Consider the following 18,872-nt stretch of genomic DNA (forward strand, 5'->3'; position numbering starts at 1 on the left):
CGTTTTCAGCTGCTGCCATGGATCCCGCCCAGTTAGAGGGCCGGCGGCTCCTTGTGGAAGAATTTGTCAATTTAGATCATGTTGAAGCGTATGCGCAAGCACTGCGCGAAGAAGACAAGACCCTTGGGCCGGGGATGCGGCGGATTTCTGCTGCGTCCGACTTTGCCCCAATTCACGAGCAAGTGAAAACGAAGAGCGAGGTGGATGACGTGCAGTTGCGTTCGGTAGATCGTGGTATCCCAGAAGGATTTATGTTTTTTATTGTGCGATGGCCGCTGCTTTTTATTGTCTGGTGGTTTATCGCGGTTGACTTTACTTTGTACGTGGCCATTCGCCAAATTGTAAATGCCATCGAGAAACTCGCTGCGTGGCGCGGCGAGAGTAGGCGTTTGCGGAACAAGATGCGCGCTGCATCTACCTATGCGGAGTGGAAGCGCGCGGCATTGGAGCTCGACGCGTTCCGGGGGTACAGCGCGTGGAAAGAGCAGGACGCGAGCGCATATTACGATTGGCGCATCATCCAGCGCATCATTACTGCGCTGCGCATGACGCGCATGCAAGACGATAGCCATGCGCTAATCGGCGTGCTGAACTTGTGCCTTAAAAACAACTTTGCGGGCATTGAGAATTTCGCGCTGTACAGCCAGTCGTTTTACGGGACGAAGCGCCTGATCGAGCAGTACCACCACGAAGTGGATCGCGCGCTGCACTACCTCGAGACGTGTCCGACAGTGGACATAAAAGTAAAGCGCACATTTTACGGCGTATCTACTATAAACTATGGCAAGACGGCGCTGTGCCTTAGCGGCGGCGCCAGCTTTGCCTACTACCATTTTGGCGTGGTCAAAGCGCTGCTTGACGCAGATTTACTTCCCAGTATTGTGAGCGGTACATCTGCGGGTGGTCTCGTTGCCGCGCTTGTGTGCACAAGAACGAACAAGGAGTTGCGCGAGCTGCTGATCCCCGAACTTGCCTACCGAATCACGGGCTGCGACGAGCCGATACATATATTGCTCTTGCGCATCTTTCGCACCGGCGCGCGTTTTGACGCCGTGCGTTGGGCCCAGAAAGCGCAGTTTTTCACTCGCGGATCGCTGACTTTCCGCGAGGCGTACCAACGCACGGGCAAAACGCTCAACATTAGTGTTGTGCCCTTTGACCAGCACTCTCCTGCACAGCTTTTGAATTATATTACAGCGCCAGACTGCCTGATATGGAGCGCCCTAATTGCATCCGCAGCAGTCCCTGGCATCGTACGTGCAGCGCCGCACTAACGCCAGCTTAACCCTGTATTTTTAATGCAAAAAGACCCCGACGGGTCTCTGCGCCCATGGAGCTGGGGATACAAGTACGTCTATACTTGCTAATACCAGATTTCGCGATGGGAGCTTGCGTGTCGATATTCCGCTGCAACACTTGCATTCCCTGTTTAATGTTACGTATCCGATCGTGTCGCAAGTAAATCCCCACGTCCACTTGTTCCATTACGGCAACCGCGGCACGCCTGGGCGCCCAACTGCATACCGCCAAGGCAAAGGATGGCGTGGCGGATTTCTTCTTTCCGCCGCAGAGCTAATTGTGCGTGTCTTTTTATTCTAACAGCAGCTCAAATTAAATTTGACGACCAATTTCAAGATTTTGCGCGATTTGCAGCTCATGCCCAAGCTACTGGGCCAAGATTGGTCCTCCGTCTTTTTGCAATCCTTCCATGGCGCCGTGACGATTTGGCCAAAGTCGCGCTTCCGCGACTGGCCACGAATCTTGACCGACCCAGACACGAACGAAATGCGTCGGCTGCTATTTTCTGCACAGAATGTGACATTTCCAAAACTCTACATGATTGGCAACCGCATGCGCATTGAGCGCGCTATCACACGAGGGAGAGAAGCATGTCGTGCTGTACGCGAAGCAAGTACAGAAGACGATCCACCTAACATTTTTACGCAGCCCGCATCGCCTACACTAGACGTAGCCGGCATGGAACTGAGCGATCCGGAACCTGGAATGGACGACTCGTCCACACCTATGGATATGAACATTAACTACAAGCACCCAGGACTAGCTACACCGCAGCACATGAGCTGGCAGGATCCTGTACGTTTGAAACGCCGCACCTCCAGCGTCTTGGAGACGTACTCCCCGCAATGGTATCGATTTGTACAAAACCGCGAGTCGGATTTAATGGACTGGAAAACACCCCTCTTTACAGCATCGCCCGAGCACGCAAGTCTCAGCAGCCACCGCACCTCTCGTTTTCCTTCGCCCGGCGCCGACACGCCCCCCGAACGCCAGTCTAGCCCCAACCCCTTTCGCGCGCCGTAGTCGTTGTCGTGGTACCGCATGTAGTATTAGATAAGCAGTCCTGAGCCTACCAGACCAGTGCGGAGCGACGCAACGACCGTTCGCGATGTATTCTGGTTACCAGAGCGCGCGTGAATGGGGATCGGTAAATACAGGCACGCGGAGCGCGTCCTTGTATAAGCTGCGGGATGGCTACGCCGATGATCACACCTGCCGCGAGAGCCAGCAGGGCGAGGCGCCTCCAGACGCCCCCGAGCGGCAAAGCGCGCAAAGCAGCGCTCGATCTGACGAGTCGACATCGCAAGCACCAGCAAACCATATGGAATCATCTGTGACGCGGCTCCTGGTAGGCACAAAGATGCTGCTGGAGGCGCTCACAGAATGGTCCCATGGCCGCCAGACAGAGACCAACGTCTCGGAGATTTATGTGCGCTTGGGCAATGATTTCAATGTAGCCATTACTGCATTCACAAGCTACGGGATCGACATGTCTGATCTGTACTCCATCCCCTCTGATCTACGCTCGTGTTTGGAGACGTGCCTGTCTGAGCCAGCATCGCCAGCCGCACTGGAGCAGTACTTACCGCGCATCCGGGAGATTATTATTCGTCTACTCCAGGGCCTGAAAGTGAAGCAGGCGAATTACAAGCAGCTTGCATTGCGGCAGCGCTCAGAGCAGGAACGCAAAGACGCCAAAACAAAAGAGCGCAGCCAGCCAACAGCAGCACAAGCAATTTCCGACGCCGCGCAGCTGCCGCTTGGGCCACGTTCTATGGGAGCCGTGCCGCTCCCCACACCTCCTCAACAGGCACCGCCCGCGACAGTGCCGTCTGCGCTGGCGCAAGAAGAGACGGAAACAGACAATGTCACTATGCGCGCGTTGCGCAGCCGCGAAGCGCTGGAGCGGCGCGCAAGCAAACGCTTTAGTGCATACACCATGACCAAGATGCACGTTCCTGGATTTTGGGGCGGCCCGGGCACCAGTCCGCGCTCGTCCTACGGCGATCGTGCAATGCACCACCGGAATGCGTCTGCTGGCGTGCATCCCATCTCGGATGCTCCTTCCGAAGCGGATGACTCCCACACGACTTTGGTACGGATACCAAGCGACGCGTCTAGCACGCAAGGACTCGGTATCAGCACGCCCACGAGCCGTGATCGGGGTCACTGCAGCGCACCTTTGCCCGACCCGGCCGTGGAGCGCGATGCGCCGTTTAAGGCGCTTGCTGCCGTCCCTGAAGCATCGCCAAACATGTCCTCCTCTTTTGCCCCTAGTCCCGCGATGGATGTTTTTGTACAGCTTGGGCGCCATACGCGCAAAGTGCAGCTTCCTGTGGATCCCAGCGCGCCGAAGCGTGGATTGTCAGTAGCTGCGCTGCGCATGCTCTTTGTCGACCAATTCGCCTACTCCCCTGGCATGGAAGACTTTCCCGAAATTTATACCAAGGACCCAGCAACGGGTATACAGTACCAGCTTGATGATTTGGATGACGTGCAAGCGCGCGCCCTTCTTACCCTGAACATTGAGCCGCTCGACCAGGTGAAGCAGCACGTGGACTTGTCACTGGCAAATGTCACACGCGAGCTGCGCGAATTGAAGCAGATGCTGCGCGAGACAGAAGGAGGCCGTGCAGCTGCCGACTCTGCCAAGGCAATTCCCATCAGCGATTCGGATTTTCTCGCGGCGGGCGACCGCATGTCGAACTACGTCGCGACGCCCCAGCTGAACGCCGAGCCTGTGCACGATGGCGATGGCGATGGCAATGCAAATCCAGCCGGCGTGCACCTTGCCAATGAACTAAAGAAGCAGTACGATGAACTGCAAAAGCTGCGCAATGACTTTGCTATTCTTCGGCAGGTGCACGGCAATGCAGAGACGGATATGCGCGACGTTTTTGCACGTATCCGCGCGCAGGTCAAGGAGTTTGAAGAGGCAAACAATGCGGGCCCTTCTGTCGGGCGCAGCATGATCGAGACCGGCAAATGCAAGCTGCATCCGCAGTCACAGGAAGCGTTGACCACGGTCGAAGATCTGCAGGACTTGATCGAGGACCTGAAATTGGATGTGAGCCAGCGTGGCGTGAAGCCAAAGCCATCCGAGCTGAAGCGTATTGCTGAAGATATCGGCACGGCCACGCAGCGCTTGGACGAGCTCGAACAGTACGTGCAAAACATCAAGCCCCATTGGAAAAAGGCATGGGAAACGGAGCTGCAAAACATTGTGGACGAGCAAGAGTTTTTAAACTACCAAGAAGGACTTCTCGCAGATTTAAAGCAAGACCACATCGCTCTTCAGGACGTGTTTGCCAACATTCAGCAGGTCGTGCGGCTGCGCGACGTAAACAATAGGCCGCACTCGCCCACTGCCGTCGCCCGGTTTGTTCCTCCGCCACCCCACAAGGAGCACCAAGGAATAGGCACGGTGATGATCGAAGTGCGTGGCCAAGCAATCGACCACGAACGGCGATTGCGTGCGGTGCAAGCCGCAGAGAAGTCGCGCGAAAAGGTCAAGGTCGAGCATGCCGACGAATTCTCCTCAGAGCTCGCTGGTTTTGTGGATGGAAAACAGCTGCGCATGACGGGGGGACATCGCGAAACGGATCGTGTGCGCCAGAAACGCGACCAAAACACGCTTCGCTCGATGCTCACCGGTGGACAGGAGTTGTCTAGCGACGTCCCTTAGCTCCATAGGCGATCATAGTATTGTGGCAGTATCGCCCAGAATGCATGTGGCGCCGCAATGGTGTGCCATTCTACACGCACAGCGCACGCATCAAGCAGCGAGCCCCGGATGCCAATTGTCGCTGTGTTGGCGTCGTGCAATACGTGAGCGGCGAATGGATCACCCGCAGGTACAATGCGCGCTACGGAGCCAGTACTCGGTGGGATCTCGATAGCGTCGGTAGACATTTCTAGCTTGGAGGCAAGCCGCACTTGCATCGCGTCTTTGTGGGGATTGACGAGGGTGAGCAACAGATAGTCGTTGCGGCGCGAAACGTGCATGCTCGGTAAATAGTGCATGGCGAGCTCCTTGGTCCTGTAGCGCGCAGAACTGACGCGCTGCTCGGGGCGGATTAGTGTGTGCGCACAAACCTGGCATTTCTTGGTGTGTTTGGCTACAAGCTTGACGCGCTGCGGCCAGAGCAACGAGGTTTCGTACGGCTGTTCCCACGGCATACTGCGCCGCTGTGCCATGTCTGTAATGCCGCGCGGCCCACCGTCCGCGGCATGACGCTGTGCGACAAACTCGCGTCGCTTGGCCATTCGTGCAGCTTGCCTTGGGGTATCAAATTCCATCACGCGCGGCACTTTTTGTGTCGATGCAGGAAAGTTATGCACGCTGCGTGAGCCATGCACGTAGTGCGATAAGTGTGGCATATCAGCCAGCACCTTGGGCATGCTTGGGCGCGCATCGGTGTCTGTGAGCGCGGCATGCCACTGCATATTTTTTTTAATCTCCGGAGCGAGGTGCACGCGCAGTTGGTCGAAGGTGCGCTGCTGTGGTGAGGGCTTTTCGGCGGCAAGAATGTCGCTATGTAGCTCTGCAGGCTTGTCTGCTACAATGCCGAGGCGCTTCGAGTCCCACTGGCACGCTGTGCATGCAAAATAGAATGGCGCTTGCCCTTGGCTCGCTTCCGCACTCAGCAGCGGAGTGCCCCTGGGAGGATCGCTACCAAGGACGGAGAGAATGTGTGTACACAATGGGCACGTAAAACAGCTGCGTGCGCACCGCGCTTTCTGCGCCTGGAGGCTCGTGCTCGGCACTTCAAACAGGCAATGTGGACAGTAGCATGTAGACGTCTCCCACCAAATACAGTCGTTGCATCGTAGCTGATTGCAGTCTGTGCAGAAATAAAGGGTATCTTGGGCCGCTCCGGGCTGTATCACGCTTGGTAAGGCGCGCGGTGTGGGCGTCGTCACTGCATCGTACGCGCACGGACAGAGGAATTTGACGTGCATGGAATAGAAGCGGGAGGTGCATGTGACTTGGCTAATGCGCACATTTGGCACGTTGTCGACGACCGCCATGTCGGACGGGGAAGATTCGGGTGGCAATGCAGTCAATGCCGTGTCGTCAATTGTGCGACGCGACTTTTCGTGGATGCCGCTCAAGCTAGATCATAATAGCCGCCCTTTGTGGATATCTCCCGACGATGGACACATTATTTTGGAAGGATTCAATCCGCTGGCGGAGCAGGCACAGGATTTTTTGATTGCGATTGCCGAGCCCGTGAGCAGGCCAAACTTTGTGCACGAGTACAAGCTTACGCCGTACTCTTTGTATGCAGCCGTGTCCGTTGGTCTTGAGCCAGACGACATTATCGAGGTTTTGAACCGTCTCTCAAAAGTACCGGTTCCTACGTCGGTGCTCGATTTTATTCGCGCGTACACGGCCAGCTTTGGCAAGGTAAAGCTGGTGCTGAAACAGAACAAGTACTTTGTCGAAAGCTCGCATCCCGAAATTTTGCAAATGCTACTCCGTGACGCAGTCATTAGCGCCGCACGGATCAAACCCGAAAACAGCAATGTGCGCGAGGAGCCTGCACAGAAAGCAGCGCCTGCGCGGTTGCAAGAAGGCGCGCAACCAGAAAATGGCGCAGAGCAGGATTTGTTCAGTGCTGTGATTAATGTATACGATGCGGACGAGCTGGACGAGGACGACACTGTGCACTCTTTCGAGATCAAGGAAGAGGATATCGAGACGGTCAAGCGCCGCTGCAACGACCTCGGTTTTCCTATGCTAGAGGAATATGATTTTCGGAACGACCGCATGAACCCTGACTTGGACGTGGACTTGAAGCCGATCACGCACATTCGACCCTACCAGGAAAAGAGCCTGGCCAAGATGTTTGGTAATAGTCGCGCGCGGAGTGGGATTATTGTGCTTCCATGTGGCGCGGGCAAGACACTTGTTGGTATTACGGCAGCGTGCACGATCAAAAAGAGCTGCCTGGTACTGTGTACATCGAGCGTAAGCGTGATGCAATGGCGCCAGCAGTTTCTCCAATGGAGCAATGTACAGGACTCGCAGATTAGCGTATTTACCGCCGACGAAAAGCAGAAGTTTTCCGGTGCCGCGGGGATCGTCGTTTCGACCTATTCCATGGTGGCGAATACCGGAAAACGCTCGCATACGTCACAAAAGATGATGAACTTTCTCGAATCGCGCGAATGGGGCTTTATCCTCCTCGACGAAGTTCACGTCGTGCCCGCCAGCATGTTCCGTCGTGTACTTACCAAAATCAAAGCACACGCAAAACTGGGGCTCACTGCGACGCTTGTGCGTGAGGACGAAAAGATTGACGAACTCAACTTTCTTGTGGGTCCTAAACTGTACGAGGCCAACTGGATGGACCTGGCGGCGAAAGGACACATTGCAACGGTACAGTGTGCCGAGGTATGGTGTCCCATGACTGCCGAGTTTTATCGCGAGTACTTGCGCGAGCGCAGCAGAAAAAAGATGCTGTTGTACTGCATGAATCCGACAAAGTTTCAAGCGGCGCAGTATTTGATTCAGTACCACGAGAACCGCGGCGATAAAATTATCGTATTTTCCGATAATGTGTATGCATTGGAGGCGTACGCCATCAAACTTGGAAAACCATATATCCATGGCGGCACGCCGCAAATTGAACGTATGCGTATATTGCAAAACTTTCAACATAACCCGATTGTCAACACCATATTTCTGTCGAAGGTTGGCGATACCTCTATTGACCTGCCGGAAGCGACGTGCCTCATTCAAATTTCGTCGCACTTTGGCTCGCGCCGTCAAGAGGCGCAGCGCTTGGGACGTATTTTGCGTGCAAAACGGCGCAACGACGAGGGGTTCAATGCCTTTTTTTACAGTCTCGTGAGCAAAGATACCGCCGAGATGTACTATTCTACAAAAAGGCAGCAGTTTTTAATTGACCAGGGCTATGCATTCCGCGTGATTATGAACTTGGTGGGTCAGCAAGAGATGGAGGGACTGGTCTATGCAAGTAAGTCTGAGCAAATCGAGCTGCTCCAGAGTGTATTGATTGCGTCGGAGAGTGCTGCAGAGTTCGGTACCGATTATACGCAAGAGCAAACGCAAGGAGCACCGCGCGCCAAACGCTTCACAGGAAACCTGAACGCTCTAAGCGGCGCGCAGCACATGTCCTACGTGGAGCGCAACCGGTCTATGAACAAGACGCTCAGCAACGAGCAAACGCGGCACAAGGCGTTCCAAAAACGCGCTGTTGCTGCAAAGAAGCGCGCCTAACTACTTTATAGATGTATACCCGCGCTTGGTATCCCCGATCTATACCACGTGCCATGTGGCAATTTTGTAAATTGTTTGCCTTTAAATTTACAATTTGCAGATTGCACACCATCATCGCCACCGCGCTTCGTCTGGATTGCAATTTTTTTAAGGTTTAGCGCGTGCCAAGTTCTCCACACGAACAAGATAACGTGAGAAAATAACACTATGGCGTCGAACATAGCGGATCCGGCGCTGTCGCCAGCGATGTTGGATACCGTATCCATGGGCGATGTACGTACTTTTCTTGGGGTGCGGCAATACTAACAATACAGCCCATGCAGCCGGCGCTGGAGGTTGTGACGATCAGCGTGGGCGATTTGTTTTCCAACATGAAGCAGTTTCGGTCGAAACTGGGCCTCTATGGCATCACGCACAAATGTCCTTATCGTGCGCGGCGCAGCGACAACAGCCGCTTCGTGGGTATTTGTCCCACGGTAATGAACGATCTCAAAAAAGAAGAACCCTGTGAACGCCGGGCAAGACCCAGAACATCCGACGAATCGGAAAAGAGCGACGGGCACGGCGCGCCGTGTCCTTTTAATGTTATTGCACGACGCCGAAAAGAAGGCGGCGTGTGTGTCACACGCGCGATTTTGCAGCACGCTCCTGAATGCAAAGCGCCTGTGACTTTCTCCACCTCGGCCACCTCGGCGTACATGTCGCAGCTAATGGACGAAGGCATGCCTAATATTGCACCGCGTGAAATTGGCAAGTATGTGCACGAAGCAACGGGCACGAAGCTGTCCTACTCTACACTCTGGCGCACCTCGCACCTGCTCGCTTCAAAAGAGCGCGAGCGCCAGGACGCGACATTTAGCAAAATTGTTCCCTATCTCAATGCATTTCGTGAAGCGAATCCAGGGACCCTTGCCGTGGTTGAACAGCGACCAGACGCGCGATTTTACCGTGCATTTTTATGCCCCGGTGCGCTCGCAAATGCGTTTGGCGATTGTCCTTTTGCTTTACACGTGGAAGCGATGCCAATCACCTCTTTTCACCGCGGCTCGCTTTTACTTGCCTACGTCAAGGACGGTCTAGGCGCATTTGTTCCGCTGGCAATCGGAATTACGCCCTTTGAAGACGAAGAAAACTGGCGCTTCTTTTTCCATCAGCTACTCACGTACCTGCCCATTATTGGATGCACCGGTGTTACTATCTCACACACGAAAGACAATGTGATCGACAGTGCGCAGGCTGCCGTGCTGCCCCTGTCACGGAGTTTGACGAATTTTGCACGGATTGACTGGACATCGTCCGGGACACTACAAGATTATTATTCGCATATTTCGCAGCTGTGTTCGAACAGCTATTTTATGATCATGGTTGGATGGATTACACAGGTTGCCGTGCTTATGTATTCTCGGTACGTGGAGCTTGAGACAGAACACGGCGTATTTCCCGGCAACATGCTCGGCCACATGGGTGTGGGCGCAAACGGCGCTTGGGAAGTGGTTCCATTCGGCCCTTCTGACTATCTTGTGATGAACAATCACGAGAAGCACCAGGTAAATTTGGCATTGCGTACGTGCAGCTGTGGGATGTGGACAGAGCAGCCGTTTCCATGTGTCCATGCAACGCGGTGTCTTCCGCTGGAGCGCCTCGTTGCTCCGGGGCAGTTTGTACACCCATCTTACTTTACTGAGAGCGTTCGCCGTTGCTATTCGAGGCGGATGACGCTCATTGATGCCGACACGATCCCGTTCCAAGGCGAGGTACGCATCAACGCCAGTGGTCATTTTGTCAACGACCAAGATGCTGGCGGTCCGGAAAGCGTGCTCATTTCCGCTGAGATGCCGCTGCTCCCTCCCACGACGGTGCAAACAGTCAAGCGTGGTCGCGGTCGTCCACGTGTAGCTCGAAACGGGGCTGGAAGTCGCGGGGTGGGGCTCGGGGCCATGTATCAGTGCGGTCATTGCCATGGGAAAGGGCACAACAGCCGCACATGTCCGCTCAACAACAAATCGGATATGGCGGCGCAAGACGTCTCATCTGTGGAACCATTACATGCGCCACCATCCTCATCGACGGTGGTGTTTGGCGATCCATCCGTGTCATTTGCTATCGACACAGCACTAGAGTCATCCACAGGAGCGTAGTGCATGTACTATATATACTATTGACTTACCGCGTCTTTTTTGTGTTTCGCTGGCTTTTATCGGTGCGCTGACCATCCAGCTTGGCGATCGATTCCCGGCGGTGCTTATCCTCGTTGATCCGATCTTGCCGGATCGCGTACCACTCACCGCCCTGGAGAAGCAGCACACCAAAGAGTGCCGCAGCAATCATGAGGTTGGTCGCGGAAATTACTTGAACCAACGAGACGCGCTCTTCCAGGATAAGTTCCATAGTTGGGTCTGATGCGCGCTCGGTGCTGTGCTCAAATACGGCACGCAAGAGGTAGTACTCATCGCTAGAATGCACCAATGCACGGATATTGGGAAGAATCACGGAGAGGTACATGACCAGCGATCCCACATACAATACAATGCTGCTCATACCAAAGTACTTGTCATTGAGAGTCCAGCGGTGCACCTTCAATGCAAGCCCCAGCACACCAGCGCCCATAATGGCGTGCAGCAAAGCCTTAATGCTGTTTGGCCCGTAGAACAAACCGAGATAAAACTGCTCGGCGCGGCCAAACGCATCGAGCGACAATGGCTTGTGGAATATCAACGGAATATCATACGTAGACGTGACAAACAATACGCCGTAGATGAAAAAGATACTCCCGAGCACGAATCCTGAGCGGAACCCCATGGCGAAGCAAGGCAGCCGTGCGAGGAGAGGTAGACCACGTGGCAAGACGCTGTGCACTTCCGTGATTCTCGCCCGTGCACTCACGGCCGAAAGAAGACTGTCGAACCGTGCACTGTGTGGGAATTATGGAGCACCTTCCCGTTATAAACGCGGATGGGGGGGCCCGTTACTCACTTCCGACAATGAACCCGAACAACAAGATTACGCTGAACGACGGCAACAAGATCCCTCAGATTGGCCTGGGCACATGGCTTTCTTCGCCTGGTGAGGTTGGCCGTGCCGTGGAGCATGCCATCAAGACTGGCTATCGCCACTTGGACCTGGCCAAGATCTACAAGAACCACGCGGAGATCGGGGAGGCGCTGAAGAAGGCGATTCCCGCAAATGTCAAGCGCGAGGACTTGTTCATTACTGACAAGCTCTGGAACAACTCGCACAAGCCTGAGCGTGTTGAAAAGGCGCTGGACCAGACTTTGCAAGAGCTTGGCTTGGACTATTTGGATCTCTACCTGATCCACTGGCCTGTCGCCTTTGAGGGTGAGCTAGACGATCTTTTGCAGGAAAAAGATGGTTTTGCTGTGCTTGACTTGGAGACGTCTCTCGTGGATACGTGGAGGGCTATGATTGCACTGCAAAAGACTGGCAAGGTCAAGTCGATTGGTGTCTCCAACTTTTCGCCCGCGCAGATTGAAGTGCTCACGAAGGAGACGGGTGTGGCCCCTGCAGTGAACCAAATTGAGGCGCACCCCTTGCTTCCCCAGGACGATCTTGTGGACTATCACAGGAAGAACAACATCCACATTACTGCGTACTCCCCGCTTGGCAACAACCTCAAGGGCCAAACGAAGATTGTGGAGTACCCGCAGATTCTTGAGATTGCCAAGAAGCGAGGCGTGGACCCGGCACAGGTGCTGATTGCTTGGGGTGTGAAGCGTGGCTACTCGGTCATTCCCAAGAGTGTGACCCCCAGTCGCATTGAAAGCAACTTCCAGCTGATTGAACTTACGGACGAAGAGTACAAAAAGGTCACGGACCTCATTACTACTGTCGGCCGTAGCGTTCGCTTTAATACGCCCTTCAACTACACGCCGTCCTGGGACATCAACGTGTTCGGTGAGGAGGCTGAGAAGTCGGCCAAAAACCAGCTCAAGAACAAGTAGGAGGCATACCAAAGTATTAGTTTATTTCTAGTGTACGTTGATGCGCAAGCCATGACGCGGCATCCCATCCAGGGAAAAGTAGTCCAATCTCGTGGAGTGCCGATGCGTCGGCGTCTGGAGTGAGCAATGCAGGATGCCTACCTGAACCGTGAAACCCGTTTCTCGTATCACCCAGCCCAAGCTGGGCACGCAGCGATGTCGGCGCTTCCCATGCGCCGCGATACGCCTTGGTAGGCCCTATCAATGCACGCCATTCCTCGATGGCACTAGGCCCTGCAAGCGCCAGTGCCATCGCGCGACCCGCCGTCATTCCGCAAACGAGTCGATCAAAATAAAATTTTCCTTTGTGCTCGGCATAGAATGCAGCTGCATCGTCGTCATTCCACACAAACGATCGCGATCGGATAATCTGCAAACGGGGTAGTGCTGCGATTCTGTGCAGTGCATACAGTATATTTGGCTCATACGTGCACACGGTCGGCTTGAAAAGTGCTAATGTGATTTCGAACGGCGCGCTTAACCTGCCTTGCATGGAGGTCTGTGCATAGTGCAACGTGTTTTGTCCGTCGCAATTTAAAAGCATTTGTTAGTCAGCATCCGAAATTGTTTTCAATAAAAGTGTGGATCTTGCGCACACGAGGGCGTAGGCTGGGGTACACCCAACAAACACTGTGGCGAAGCGGCAAAGCGCGATGGAGGCAATAACATCATGGGCAAACAAATGATCAGCACTGTAGACTAGAAATACATGCTACAATATCAATCCTTCCTCGAAAGCAAACATTGGGCAAAACGGCGTTAGCGTGTCATTTTTTTTTGGTTTCATTCAGAGACGCATGCAGCGGGAAAATCACGCAACAGAACTAAAAAAAAAATAGAGATCGTGAGAGCAGTGTTGTTACATTGAGACCAAGGTTTAACGACGTGATGTCGTGCGAACCCCATTCACAGACCGCCGTTGCTGCGTTCGACAGCGACGTAACGGTTTCCATAGGCACTCGCGCTGGTCTGAGACGTCTTACGGTTGCCGGCGACAGATGCAGCAACGAAAAGCACAGTACCACTGTGCGTCAGTACATCACATACGCTTGCGTACGTACCTTACGATGGCAATACTAGGGCGGACGATCGAGTACAGGTTCGACATGGTAACGGAGGTGGAGTAAAGAGACAGGACGCAACGTCAACGCTACTCCTTTTTTATTGTTTTATTTCACGACCGATCATTCTTGCAACTTCCTACAATGTTTCGGCTCATGCGCGTGCACGTAAGGACGACCAATCGTAGCTACATTTTTTATTTGGCGTAGCAACACTCTTACTTGCATGCTGTACATTCGGCCGAATATTAGCAACGATAAGCTCATTTTCATGCATGATGAGCTAAGCGGCATGGACTCTCTCGCCAGCCATACACGTCTTGCCCCGTGCGGCTACTTGCGTCGAAAAAAACAAGCACCTGTACATGACGCCGAGTGCGGAGCGTAGCGCACAGGGCTGGGGAAATGAAAACTCAACCCCGCTGCGAAGATCTGCACGCCGTGCTGCTGCATCCCCGCGATATACGCCTGGGATAGGCACACCCACCGCACGCTCTGATCCAAGCACGCGCGATCGGCGAAAATCTGACGTACCCGATGCGTCAGGCTGGACATCGTCGCTGTACTCGGCGAATAATGCACACGATGCATCTCTTGTGAGCAGCTACTATTTACGCTCGCAGCAGCCAGAGTCCGCCTTGGCTGAAGATGCAAGCGAGTCGTTTGGGCTGGATGACGCGAGCACCTCACACGTGTTTCAAGGGCTTGGCTCCTTGCTGCGTGGTGCACAGCGGCCTCCTCATACGCCGAGGTCGTCGCTGCGCAACGGTTCGAGGTTTTCTGACGCGGACGACTACACCAATGAGGATGCGTTCATGGACCAAGTCGACACACAATATCAAGCGCGATCTGCAAAAGCAAAGCGCGTGCATACACCCGGCAAGCCAAGCGTCATGTCGCCTACCAAAACCCCTCGCATCCCCGGTTTTTTTCAATTTTTCAATGCCAAAGAGAAGGAGGACGGAGAGCAGAAATGGAGTTTTTTTGGTAACAATGCACCTCCCCCACCACAACCACCCAATGTCGGAACGAAAGAGGGCCATGGAGATGTGCCGCACACAACATTTGTATCTTCTTCACCAAGTTTCTGGCCAAGACTTCTGCTCCTCTTGTGTGTAGGCGCTGCATTATACCATCTTATCGCATCCATGTCGCCATCCTTCCCCTTCCGCAAGCGCAGTTCCAACCCATGGCTCGATGCATCTATTCCCTCTGACGATATATGGCGTCGCGTCGACGCCGTCGAAACTGCGATGAACAAGCTTTGGCACTCTTTTGGCGACCTTGGCACAGATTTCAAGCAGGCGCAGGGTAAACTTGCGGGTCGTATTCAGAGCCTGGAGGAGCGCGCGGCGCTTACCAGCACGGTGCATGCACTGGAAAATGACATTCGTACATTGCAGTCCGCTCAAAAAGATACCATCGCGCATTTAGTTGAGAACAAGAAACAAAGTGAGGCGGTGGCGGCGCGCCTTGCCGTGGTTGAGCAGAAAGCCGTTTCTGTGCGTAGCCGCGGCGCGGTCGCAAACGATGCGTTGGAGGCCGTGCATGCCAAGATTGCGGACTTGGAGGTGCGTCTTTCGCGCGCTGCACATCAAGCCGCGATGGCAGACGATGCCGCAGCGGATGCGAAGCGGATGCTTGCGCCACTGCGCGATTTCGTCCCCGAGCACATGCCTGTGCGCATTGACACGCGCACAAAGCGCCTGCACATTGATCCTGCCTTTTGGCAGGAGTTGCGCAAAGTTTTTGGAGATGCACATCGGTCTGTATCGAACGAGAAGCCAGGATCGTGGTCCGCTTTTCTCGATGCGAACCGCGGCAAGCTCGAGTCGCTTTTTTCCGATGCACTTCATTCGCGTCTCGCTTCAGGCATCCTCCTCGACCGCGACAGTTTCTTGGCGCTCATGCAAGCCGAACTGGCACGTGCCAAAGCCGAGCTGAGCGCGCGCTTTAATGAGAATGTGCACGGCATCCAAAACGAAATCCTCGCCAAAGTGCGTGACCAGCAGGACATGTATGAGCGCAGCGGATCCTGGTCCAAGCCGCATACACTGGAAGACGATGTCCCAAGTGACAGTGCCAGCGTGCGTACGCTTATTGACGCTGCTATTGCACAATACGCCGCGGACCAAATTGCACGCGCTGATTTTGCGCAATACTCTGCCGGCGGCCGTGTAATTCCGACACTGACGAGCCCGACGCATGAAATGCGCATGGGCGGTGCGGATGTTTTCAGCGTCTCCTCTTTTCTGCGTAGTTTCATCCCATTGCCTCCTTTGGGTGGCCGTTCCAGCTCTTCGTACACTGTACGGGGCCGCATGCCCGTTGTTGCACTGCACCACGACAATGCGCCTGGCATGTGCTGGCCCTTTTCAGGGACTCACGGCCAGCTTGGGATTCAGCTTGTGCGCAAGATTCATGTCGAGGCAGTCACAGTGGACCATATTTCCAATGTGCTTGCCCTCGATGGCCTTGCTTCTGCGCCGCGCGATATGGAAGTGTGGGGCATTCTAGATACTGAGGAGGAACGACGCCAGCTTGTGCGGTGGCGCCGCGAGCGGCAAGCTACGCAGTGGCAGCGCGAGAGTACACAGGAACCCACTCCTGTGCCTCCCTCTCCATCGCACGTTTTTCTTGGCTCTTTCCGCTACGATATCAGCCGTGGCGCGCCGCCGGTGCAAACATTTCCCATCACGCTGGAGGCTGCGTCTCTTCCTCTGGCTTTCCGTGTCGTGCAACTGAATGTGCTGAGCAACCATGGGCTGCGCGATTTTACCTGTGTATATCGCGTCCGAGTCCATGGCGCGCCTGCCGACCATTCCTAGTAGCATACAATGTAGACAAGTAGCGTTTGCATGTCACCAAGGCATTGCATGTTTCATTATAATGCTAGTAATGCTACACTAGTATCCCTCTAAATCGAGTGCGTCGAGCACCTGGCTGGGGTCGTCGTCGTCGTCGTCGTCGTCGTCGTCAAGATCGTCGTCTTGATCAAGTGCTTCCTCAACATCTAGCCCATTCTCTAGCCCCAACGCAGGAATGGCGTCGTTGGCCATACGCGGCGGATCGCGCGCCTCGACAAGCGGTGTGCGGTCCATATTTTCTGACTCACTCGCATCGAGCGAAGGAATATCGCTGGCCATGTACGTCGGCCCCGCGCGCGGCGTCTGCAAATCGTCGTCGGGAGCGTGTCTCAACATGCCAGAGGCGCTCCGCCACAGTCGCGGCTCCGTCACCGTCGTATCCTGCGACGTGTGCGGCGAGCAAGGCGACGGCGGCGAGTGCCATCCGCTCGATACGTCGCTCAAGGAGAGCGAGCTCGGGGTGCTTGCGCGCCCTATACGCACCACGCTCCATACGGCCCCAAGACGCTGCTGCTGTGCGGAAATATACTGCTCGCTACACGTAAAGTAAATCTTGAGCGTGGGATGGTGTACAGCCATTTGGTCCATGGCGTGCTGCTCGGACAGTGCCATATTCATTCCCGGCCATACCCAGCATGGGATATGTTCCCGCAGCGGAAGCACGACGCCGTCAGGCTGCCCGTACCGCTCCACAAACTGAGACAGGTGCTTGGGCACCTCGAGCGGCGCGCCCGACAGTCGACTACTCGACCCACTGAGCCCACGCGCCAATTCCATGCGCAGGCCATGCTCGGACCACGCCTGGATCTTGCGCAAGCATGCAATCAGCGTCGAAGTCACATCCATTCCGTCCAGGCAGTGCACGTACAACGGCAAGTTTCGTCGGTTGAGCAATTCTGCGAGTGCTCGGGCCGCACCTTCGCGTGTAAGTCCGCCCGTATCTTCTTTGGGTTTCTCGGTGCGTATGTGCACGATGCGGACGCCCAGGCTTCCATTCTGTCGCTTTGCCCATGCCTCAATCTCAACATCGCAGTCGATGGGCTTTGGCGTAAGAGACACAATGGTGCGCAGGTGCAGTGTCGAGAGGAACGGCAAGTTTCGCGCTTTGGGGTACGCGCCGCGGTAAAGACATTCGGAAAAAGAGGTGAGACGCACCGACTCACCAGAGCTCACATCTGATTCAAGGTCCGTGCATGGAAGCGGGAACGCTACGGTCCCAAAGCGTATCGGCGGCGTGAGCGGCACACGGCCCATCAAGTGCACGGCAAAGGTGTGCGCACTATCACGTGCGTGTGTTGGTGCGCGTGTTGCGTGCTGCGACGATGGCCTACATTCGGGGGACGCAGGCGCCCATGGATTTGGACGCACGAAGGCGTGCGTACTGGAGAAGCTGACCGTAGCATCCATCTTTGACGAGCCAGGCATGCCGCAGCCGTACATGAGCAGTGCTACGCCCGATACATCGCTCATGGATGTGGATATGGAGAGTGCGACGCCGCCTGCACCTGTGCGCATGACAGAGATGGAAGTGGGCGAGAGTGTGGCTGCGGTGCCTGGTATTAAACTGCGTGCGCCGAAGCGTGTGCCTTTACCAGCACCGCCGGATGTGCCAGCGCCGGCAGACGTGCCAGCGCCGCCGGATATGCCGGCGCCAGCAGGCGCGCTTGTCGTGCCAAAAAAGGCAGCGCGTGTGCCTGAGCCGCGGAAACCGTCGCGCACGTTTGGCGATGCTGCACACAGCTACGTTTCGCACCATTTTGGTGCCGAAGGCATGTCGGTCCTGCGACGCCCCGAAGTCCTGCTTGGGTACGCGCAATTCCTTTTCAACGCGAGTATTTTGCTCGTGTTCCTCTATCTTTTGTTCAGTATTGTATGGACCATTCAGCGCGACGTCTCGCAAAAGGTACATGAGTACGAAATCGGTACGTTGCTTGCGCACTCACATCAGAATACCTAGGCGAAATTGCGGGGTGCAATGCGGCCTACGCGGCGAATCGGTGCGGCACCGATTTACAAGCGCCTGCGCTCACCGAGGCATGTGCGACGTGGCATCGGTGCGGCTCACGCGACCACACTGTTGTTGGCCGCGCGCGTGTCACTGCCGAGACGTTTGCCGAGATTCTCAATGGGTTCGTGGACGCGGTGAGCTGGAAAACCATGGTACGTCTTTCGTTGCTCACACAGCTCTTCTCCCTGCTTATTCTCTCAATTGTCGTCGGTGCGACAAATTCCACCCTGTCCTTTTTCCGCGTCTCGGCTAGCAATGCACGCAACGGGGCGCCTTATTCCTACGCGCCAGCCTATAGTATTCCACCCGATTGGGAGACGCATGCACCGCACATGGCACGCATTCGTGCGCGCGCTAGCGAAGAGCAATGATACCCACACGCGTTCCTAC

The 18,872-nt window shown here is 55.1% G+C and overlaps 8 protein-coding genes across 8 annotated transcripts; 6 read left to right on the forward strand and 2 right to left on the reverse strand.

Annotated features, from left to right (window-relative positions):
• Window positions 1-17: 17 nt before the first annotated feature.
• On the forward strand, window positions 18-2,322 carry MVES1_001515 (uncharacterized protein; the record flags this gene model as incomplete). The annotated part of the gene is made up of 4 exons (XM_056206359.1): window positions 18-1,253; window positions 1,281-1,348; window positions 1,374-1,578; window positions 1,606-2,322. 4 exons carry the CDS (start codon window positions 18-20, stop codon window positions 2,320-2,322), a joined length of 2,226 nt encoding a protein of 741 aa, XP_056062334.1.
• Window positions 2,323-2,620: 298 nt separating this feature from the next.
• On the forward strand, window positions 2,621-4,984 carry BUD6 (Bud site selection protein 6; the record flags this gene model as incomplete). The annotated part of the gene is made up of 1 exon (XM_056206360.1): window positions 2,621-4,984. The coding sequence occupies one exon, from the start codon at window positions 2,621-2,623 to the stop codon at window positions 4,982-4,984; it is 2,364 nt and encodes a 787-aa protein (XP_056062335.1).
• A 1,344-nt stretch (window positions 4,985-6,328) lies between these two features.
• On the forward strand, window positions 6,329-8,548 carry SSL2 (DNA helicase; the record flags this gene model as incomplete). Its single annotated transcript, XM_056206361.1, has 1 exon — window positions 6,329-8,548. One exon carries the CDS (start codon window positions 6,329-6,331, stop codon window positions 8,546-8,548), a length of 2,220 nt encoding a protein of 739 aa, XP_056062336.1.
• Window positions 8,549-10,711: 2,163 nt separating this feature from the next.
• On the reverse strand, window positions 10,712-11,347 carry CSH3 (the record flags this gene model as incomplete). Its single annotated transcript, XM_056206362.1, has 1 exon — window positions 10,712-11,347. The coding sequence occupies one exon, from the start codon at window positions 11,345-11,347 to the stop codon at window positions 10,712-10,714; it is 636 nt and encodes a 211-aa protein (XP_056062337.1).
• Window positions 11,348-11,529: 182 nt separating this feature from the next.
• Window positions 11,530-12,507, forward strand: MVES1_001519 (D/L-glyceraldehyde reductase; the record flags this gene model as incomplete). The annotated part of the gene is made up of 1 exon (XM_056206363.1): window positions 11,530-12,507. One exon carries the CDS (start codon window positions 11,530-11,532, stop codon window positions 12,505-12,507), a length of 978 nt encoding a protein of 325 aa, XP_056062338.1.
• Window positions 12,508-13,972: 1,465 nt separating this feature from the next.
• On the forward strand, window positions 13,973-16,435 carry MVES1_001520 (uncharacterized protein; the record flags this gene model as incomplete). Its single annotated transcript, XM_056206364.1, has 1 exon — window positions 13,973-16,435. One exon carries the CDS (start codon window positions 13,973-13,975, stop codon window positions 16,433-16,435), a length of 2,463 nt encoding a protein of 820 aa, XP_056062339.1.
• A 78-nt stretch (window positions 16,436-16,513) lies between these two features.
• MVES1_001521 (uncharacterized protein) lies at window positions 16,514-17,728 on the reverse strand (the record flags this gene model as incomplete). The annotated part of the gene is made up of 1 exon (XM_056206365.1): window positions 16,514-17,728. The coding sequence occupies one exon, from the start codon at window positions 17,726-17,728 to the stop codon at window positions 16,514-16,516; it is 1,215 nt and encodes a 404-aa protein (XP_056062340.1).
• A 68-nt stretch (window positions 17,729-17,796) lies between these two features.
• Window positions 17,797-18,853, forward strand: MVES1_001522 (uncharacterized protein; the record flags this gene model as incomplete). The annotated part of the gene is made up of 3 exons (XM_056206366.1): window positions 17,797-17,848; window positions 17,875-18,396; window positions 18,423-18,853. The coding sequence occupies 3 exons, from the start codon at window positions 17,797-17,799 to the stop codon at window positions 18,851-18,853; spliced, it is 1,005 nt and encodes a 334-aa protein (XP_056062341.1).
• Between the last annotated feature and the right edge of the window lie 19 nt (window positions 18,854-18,872).

The sequence above is a fragment of the Malassezia vespertilionis genome, chromosome 3, assembly GCF_029542925.1.
Source record: "Malassezia vespertilionis chromosome 3, complete sequence".
NCBI lineage: Eukaryota > Fungi > Basidiomycota > Malasseziomycetes > Malasseziales > Malasseziaceae > Malassezia > Malassezia vespertilionis.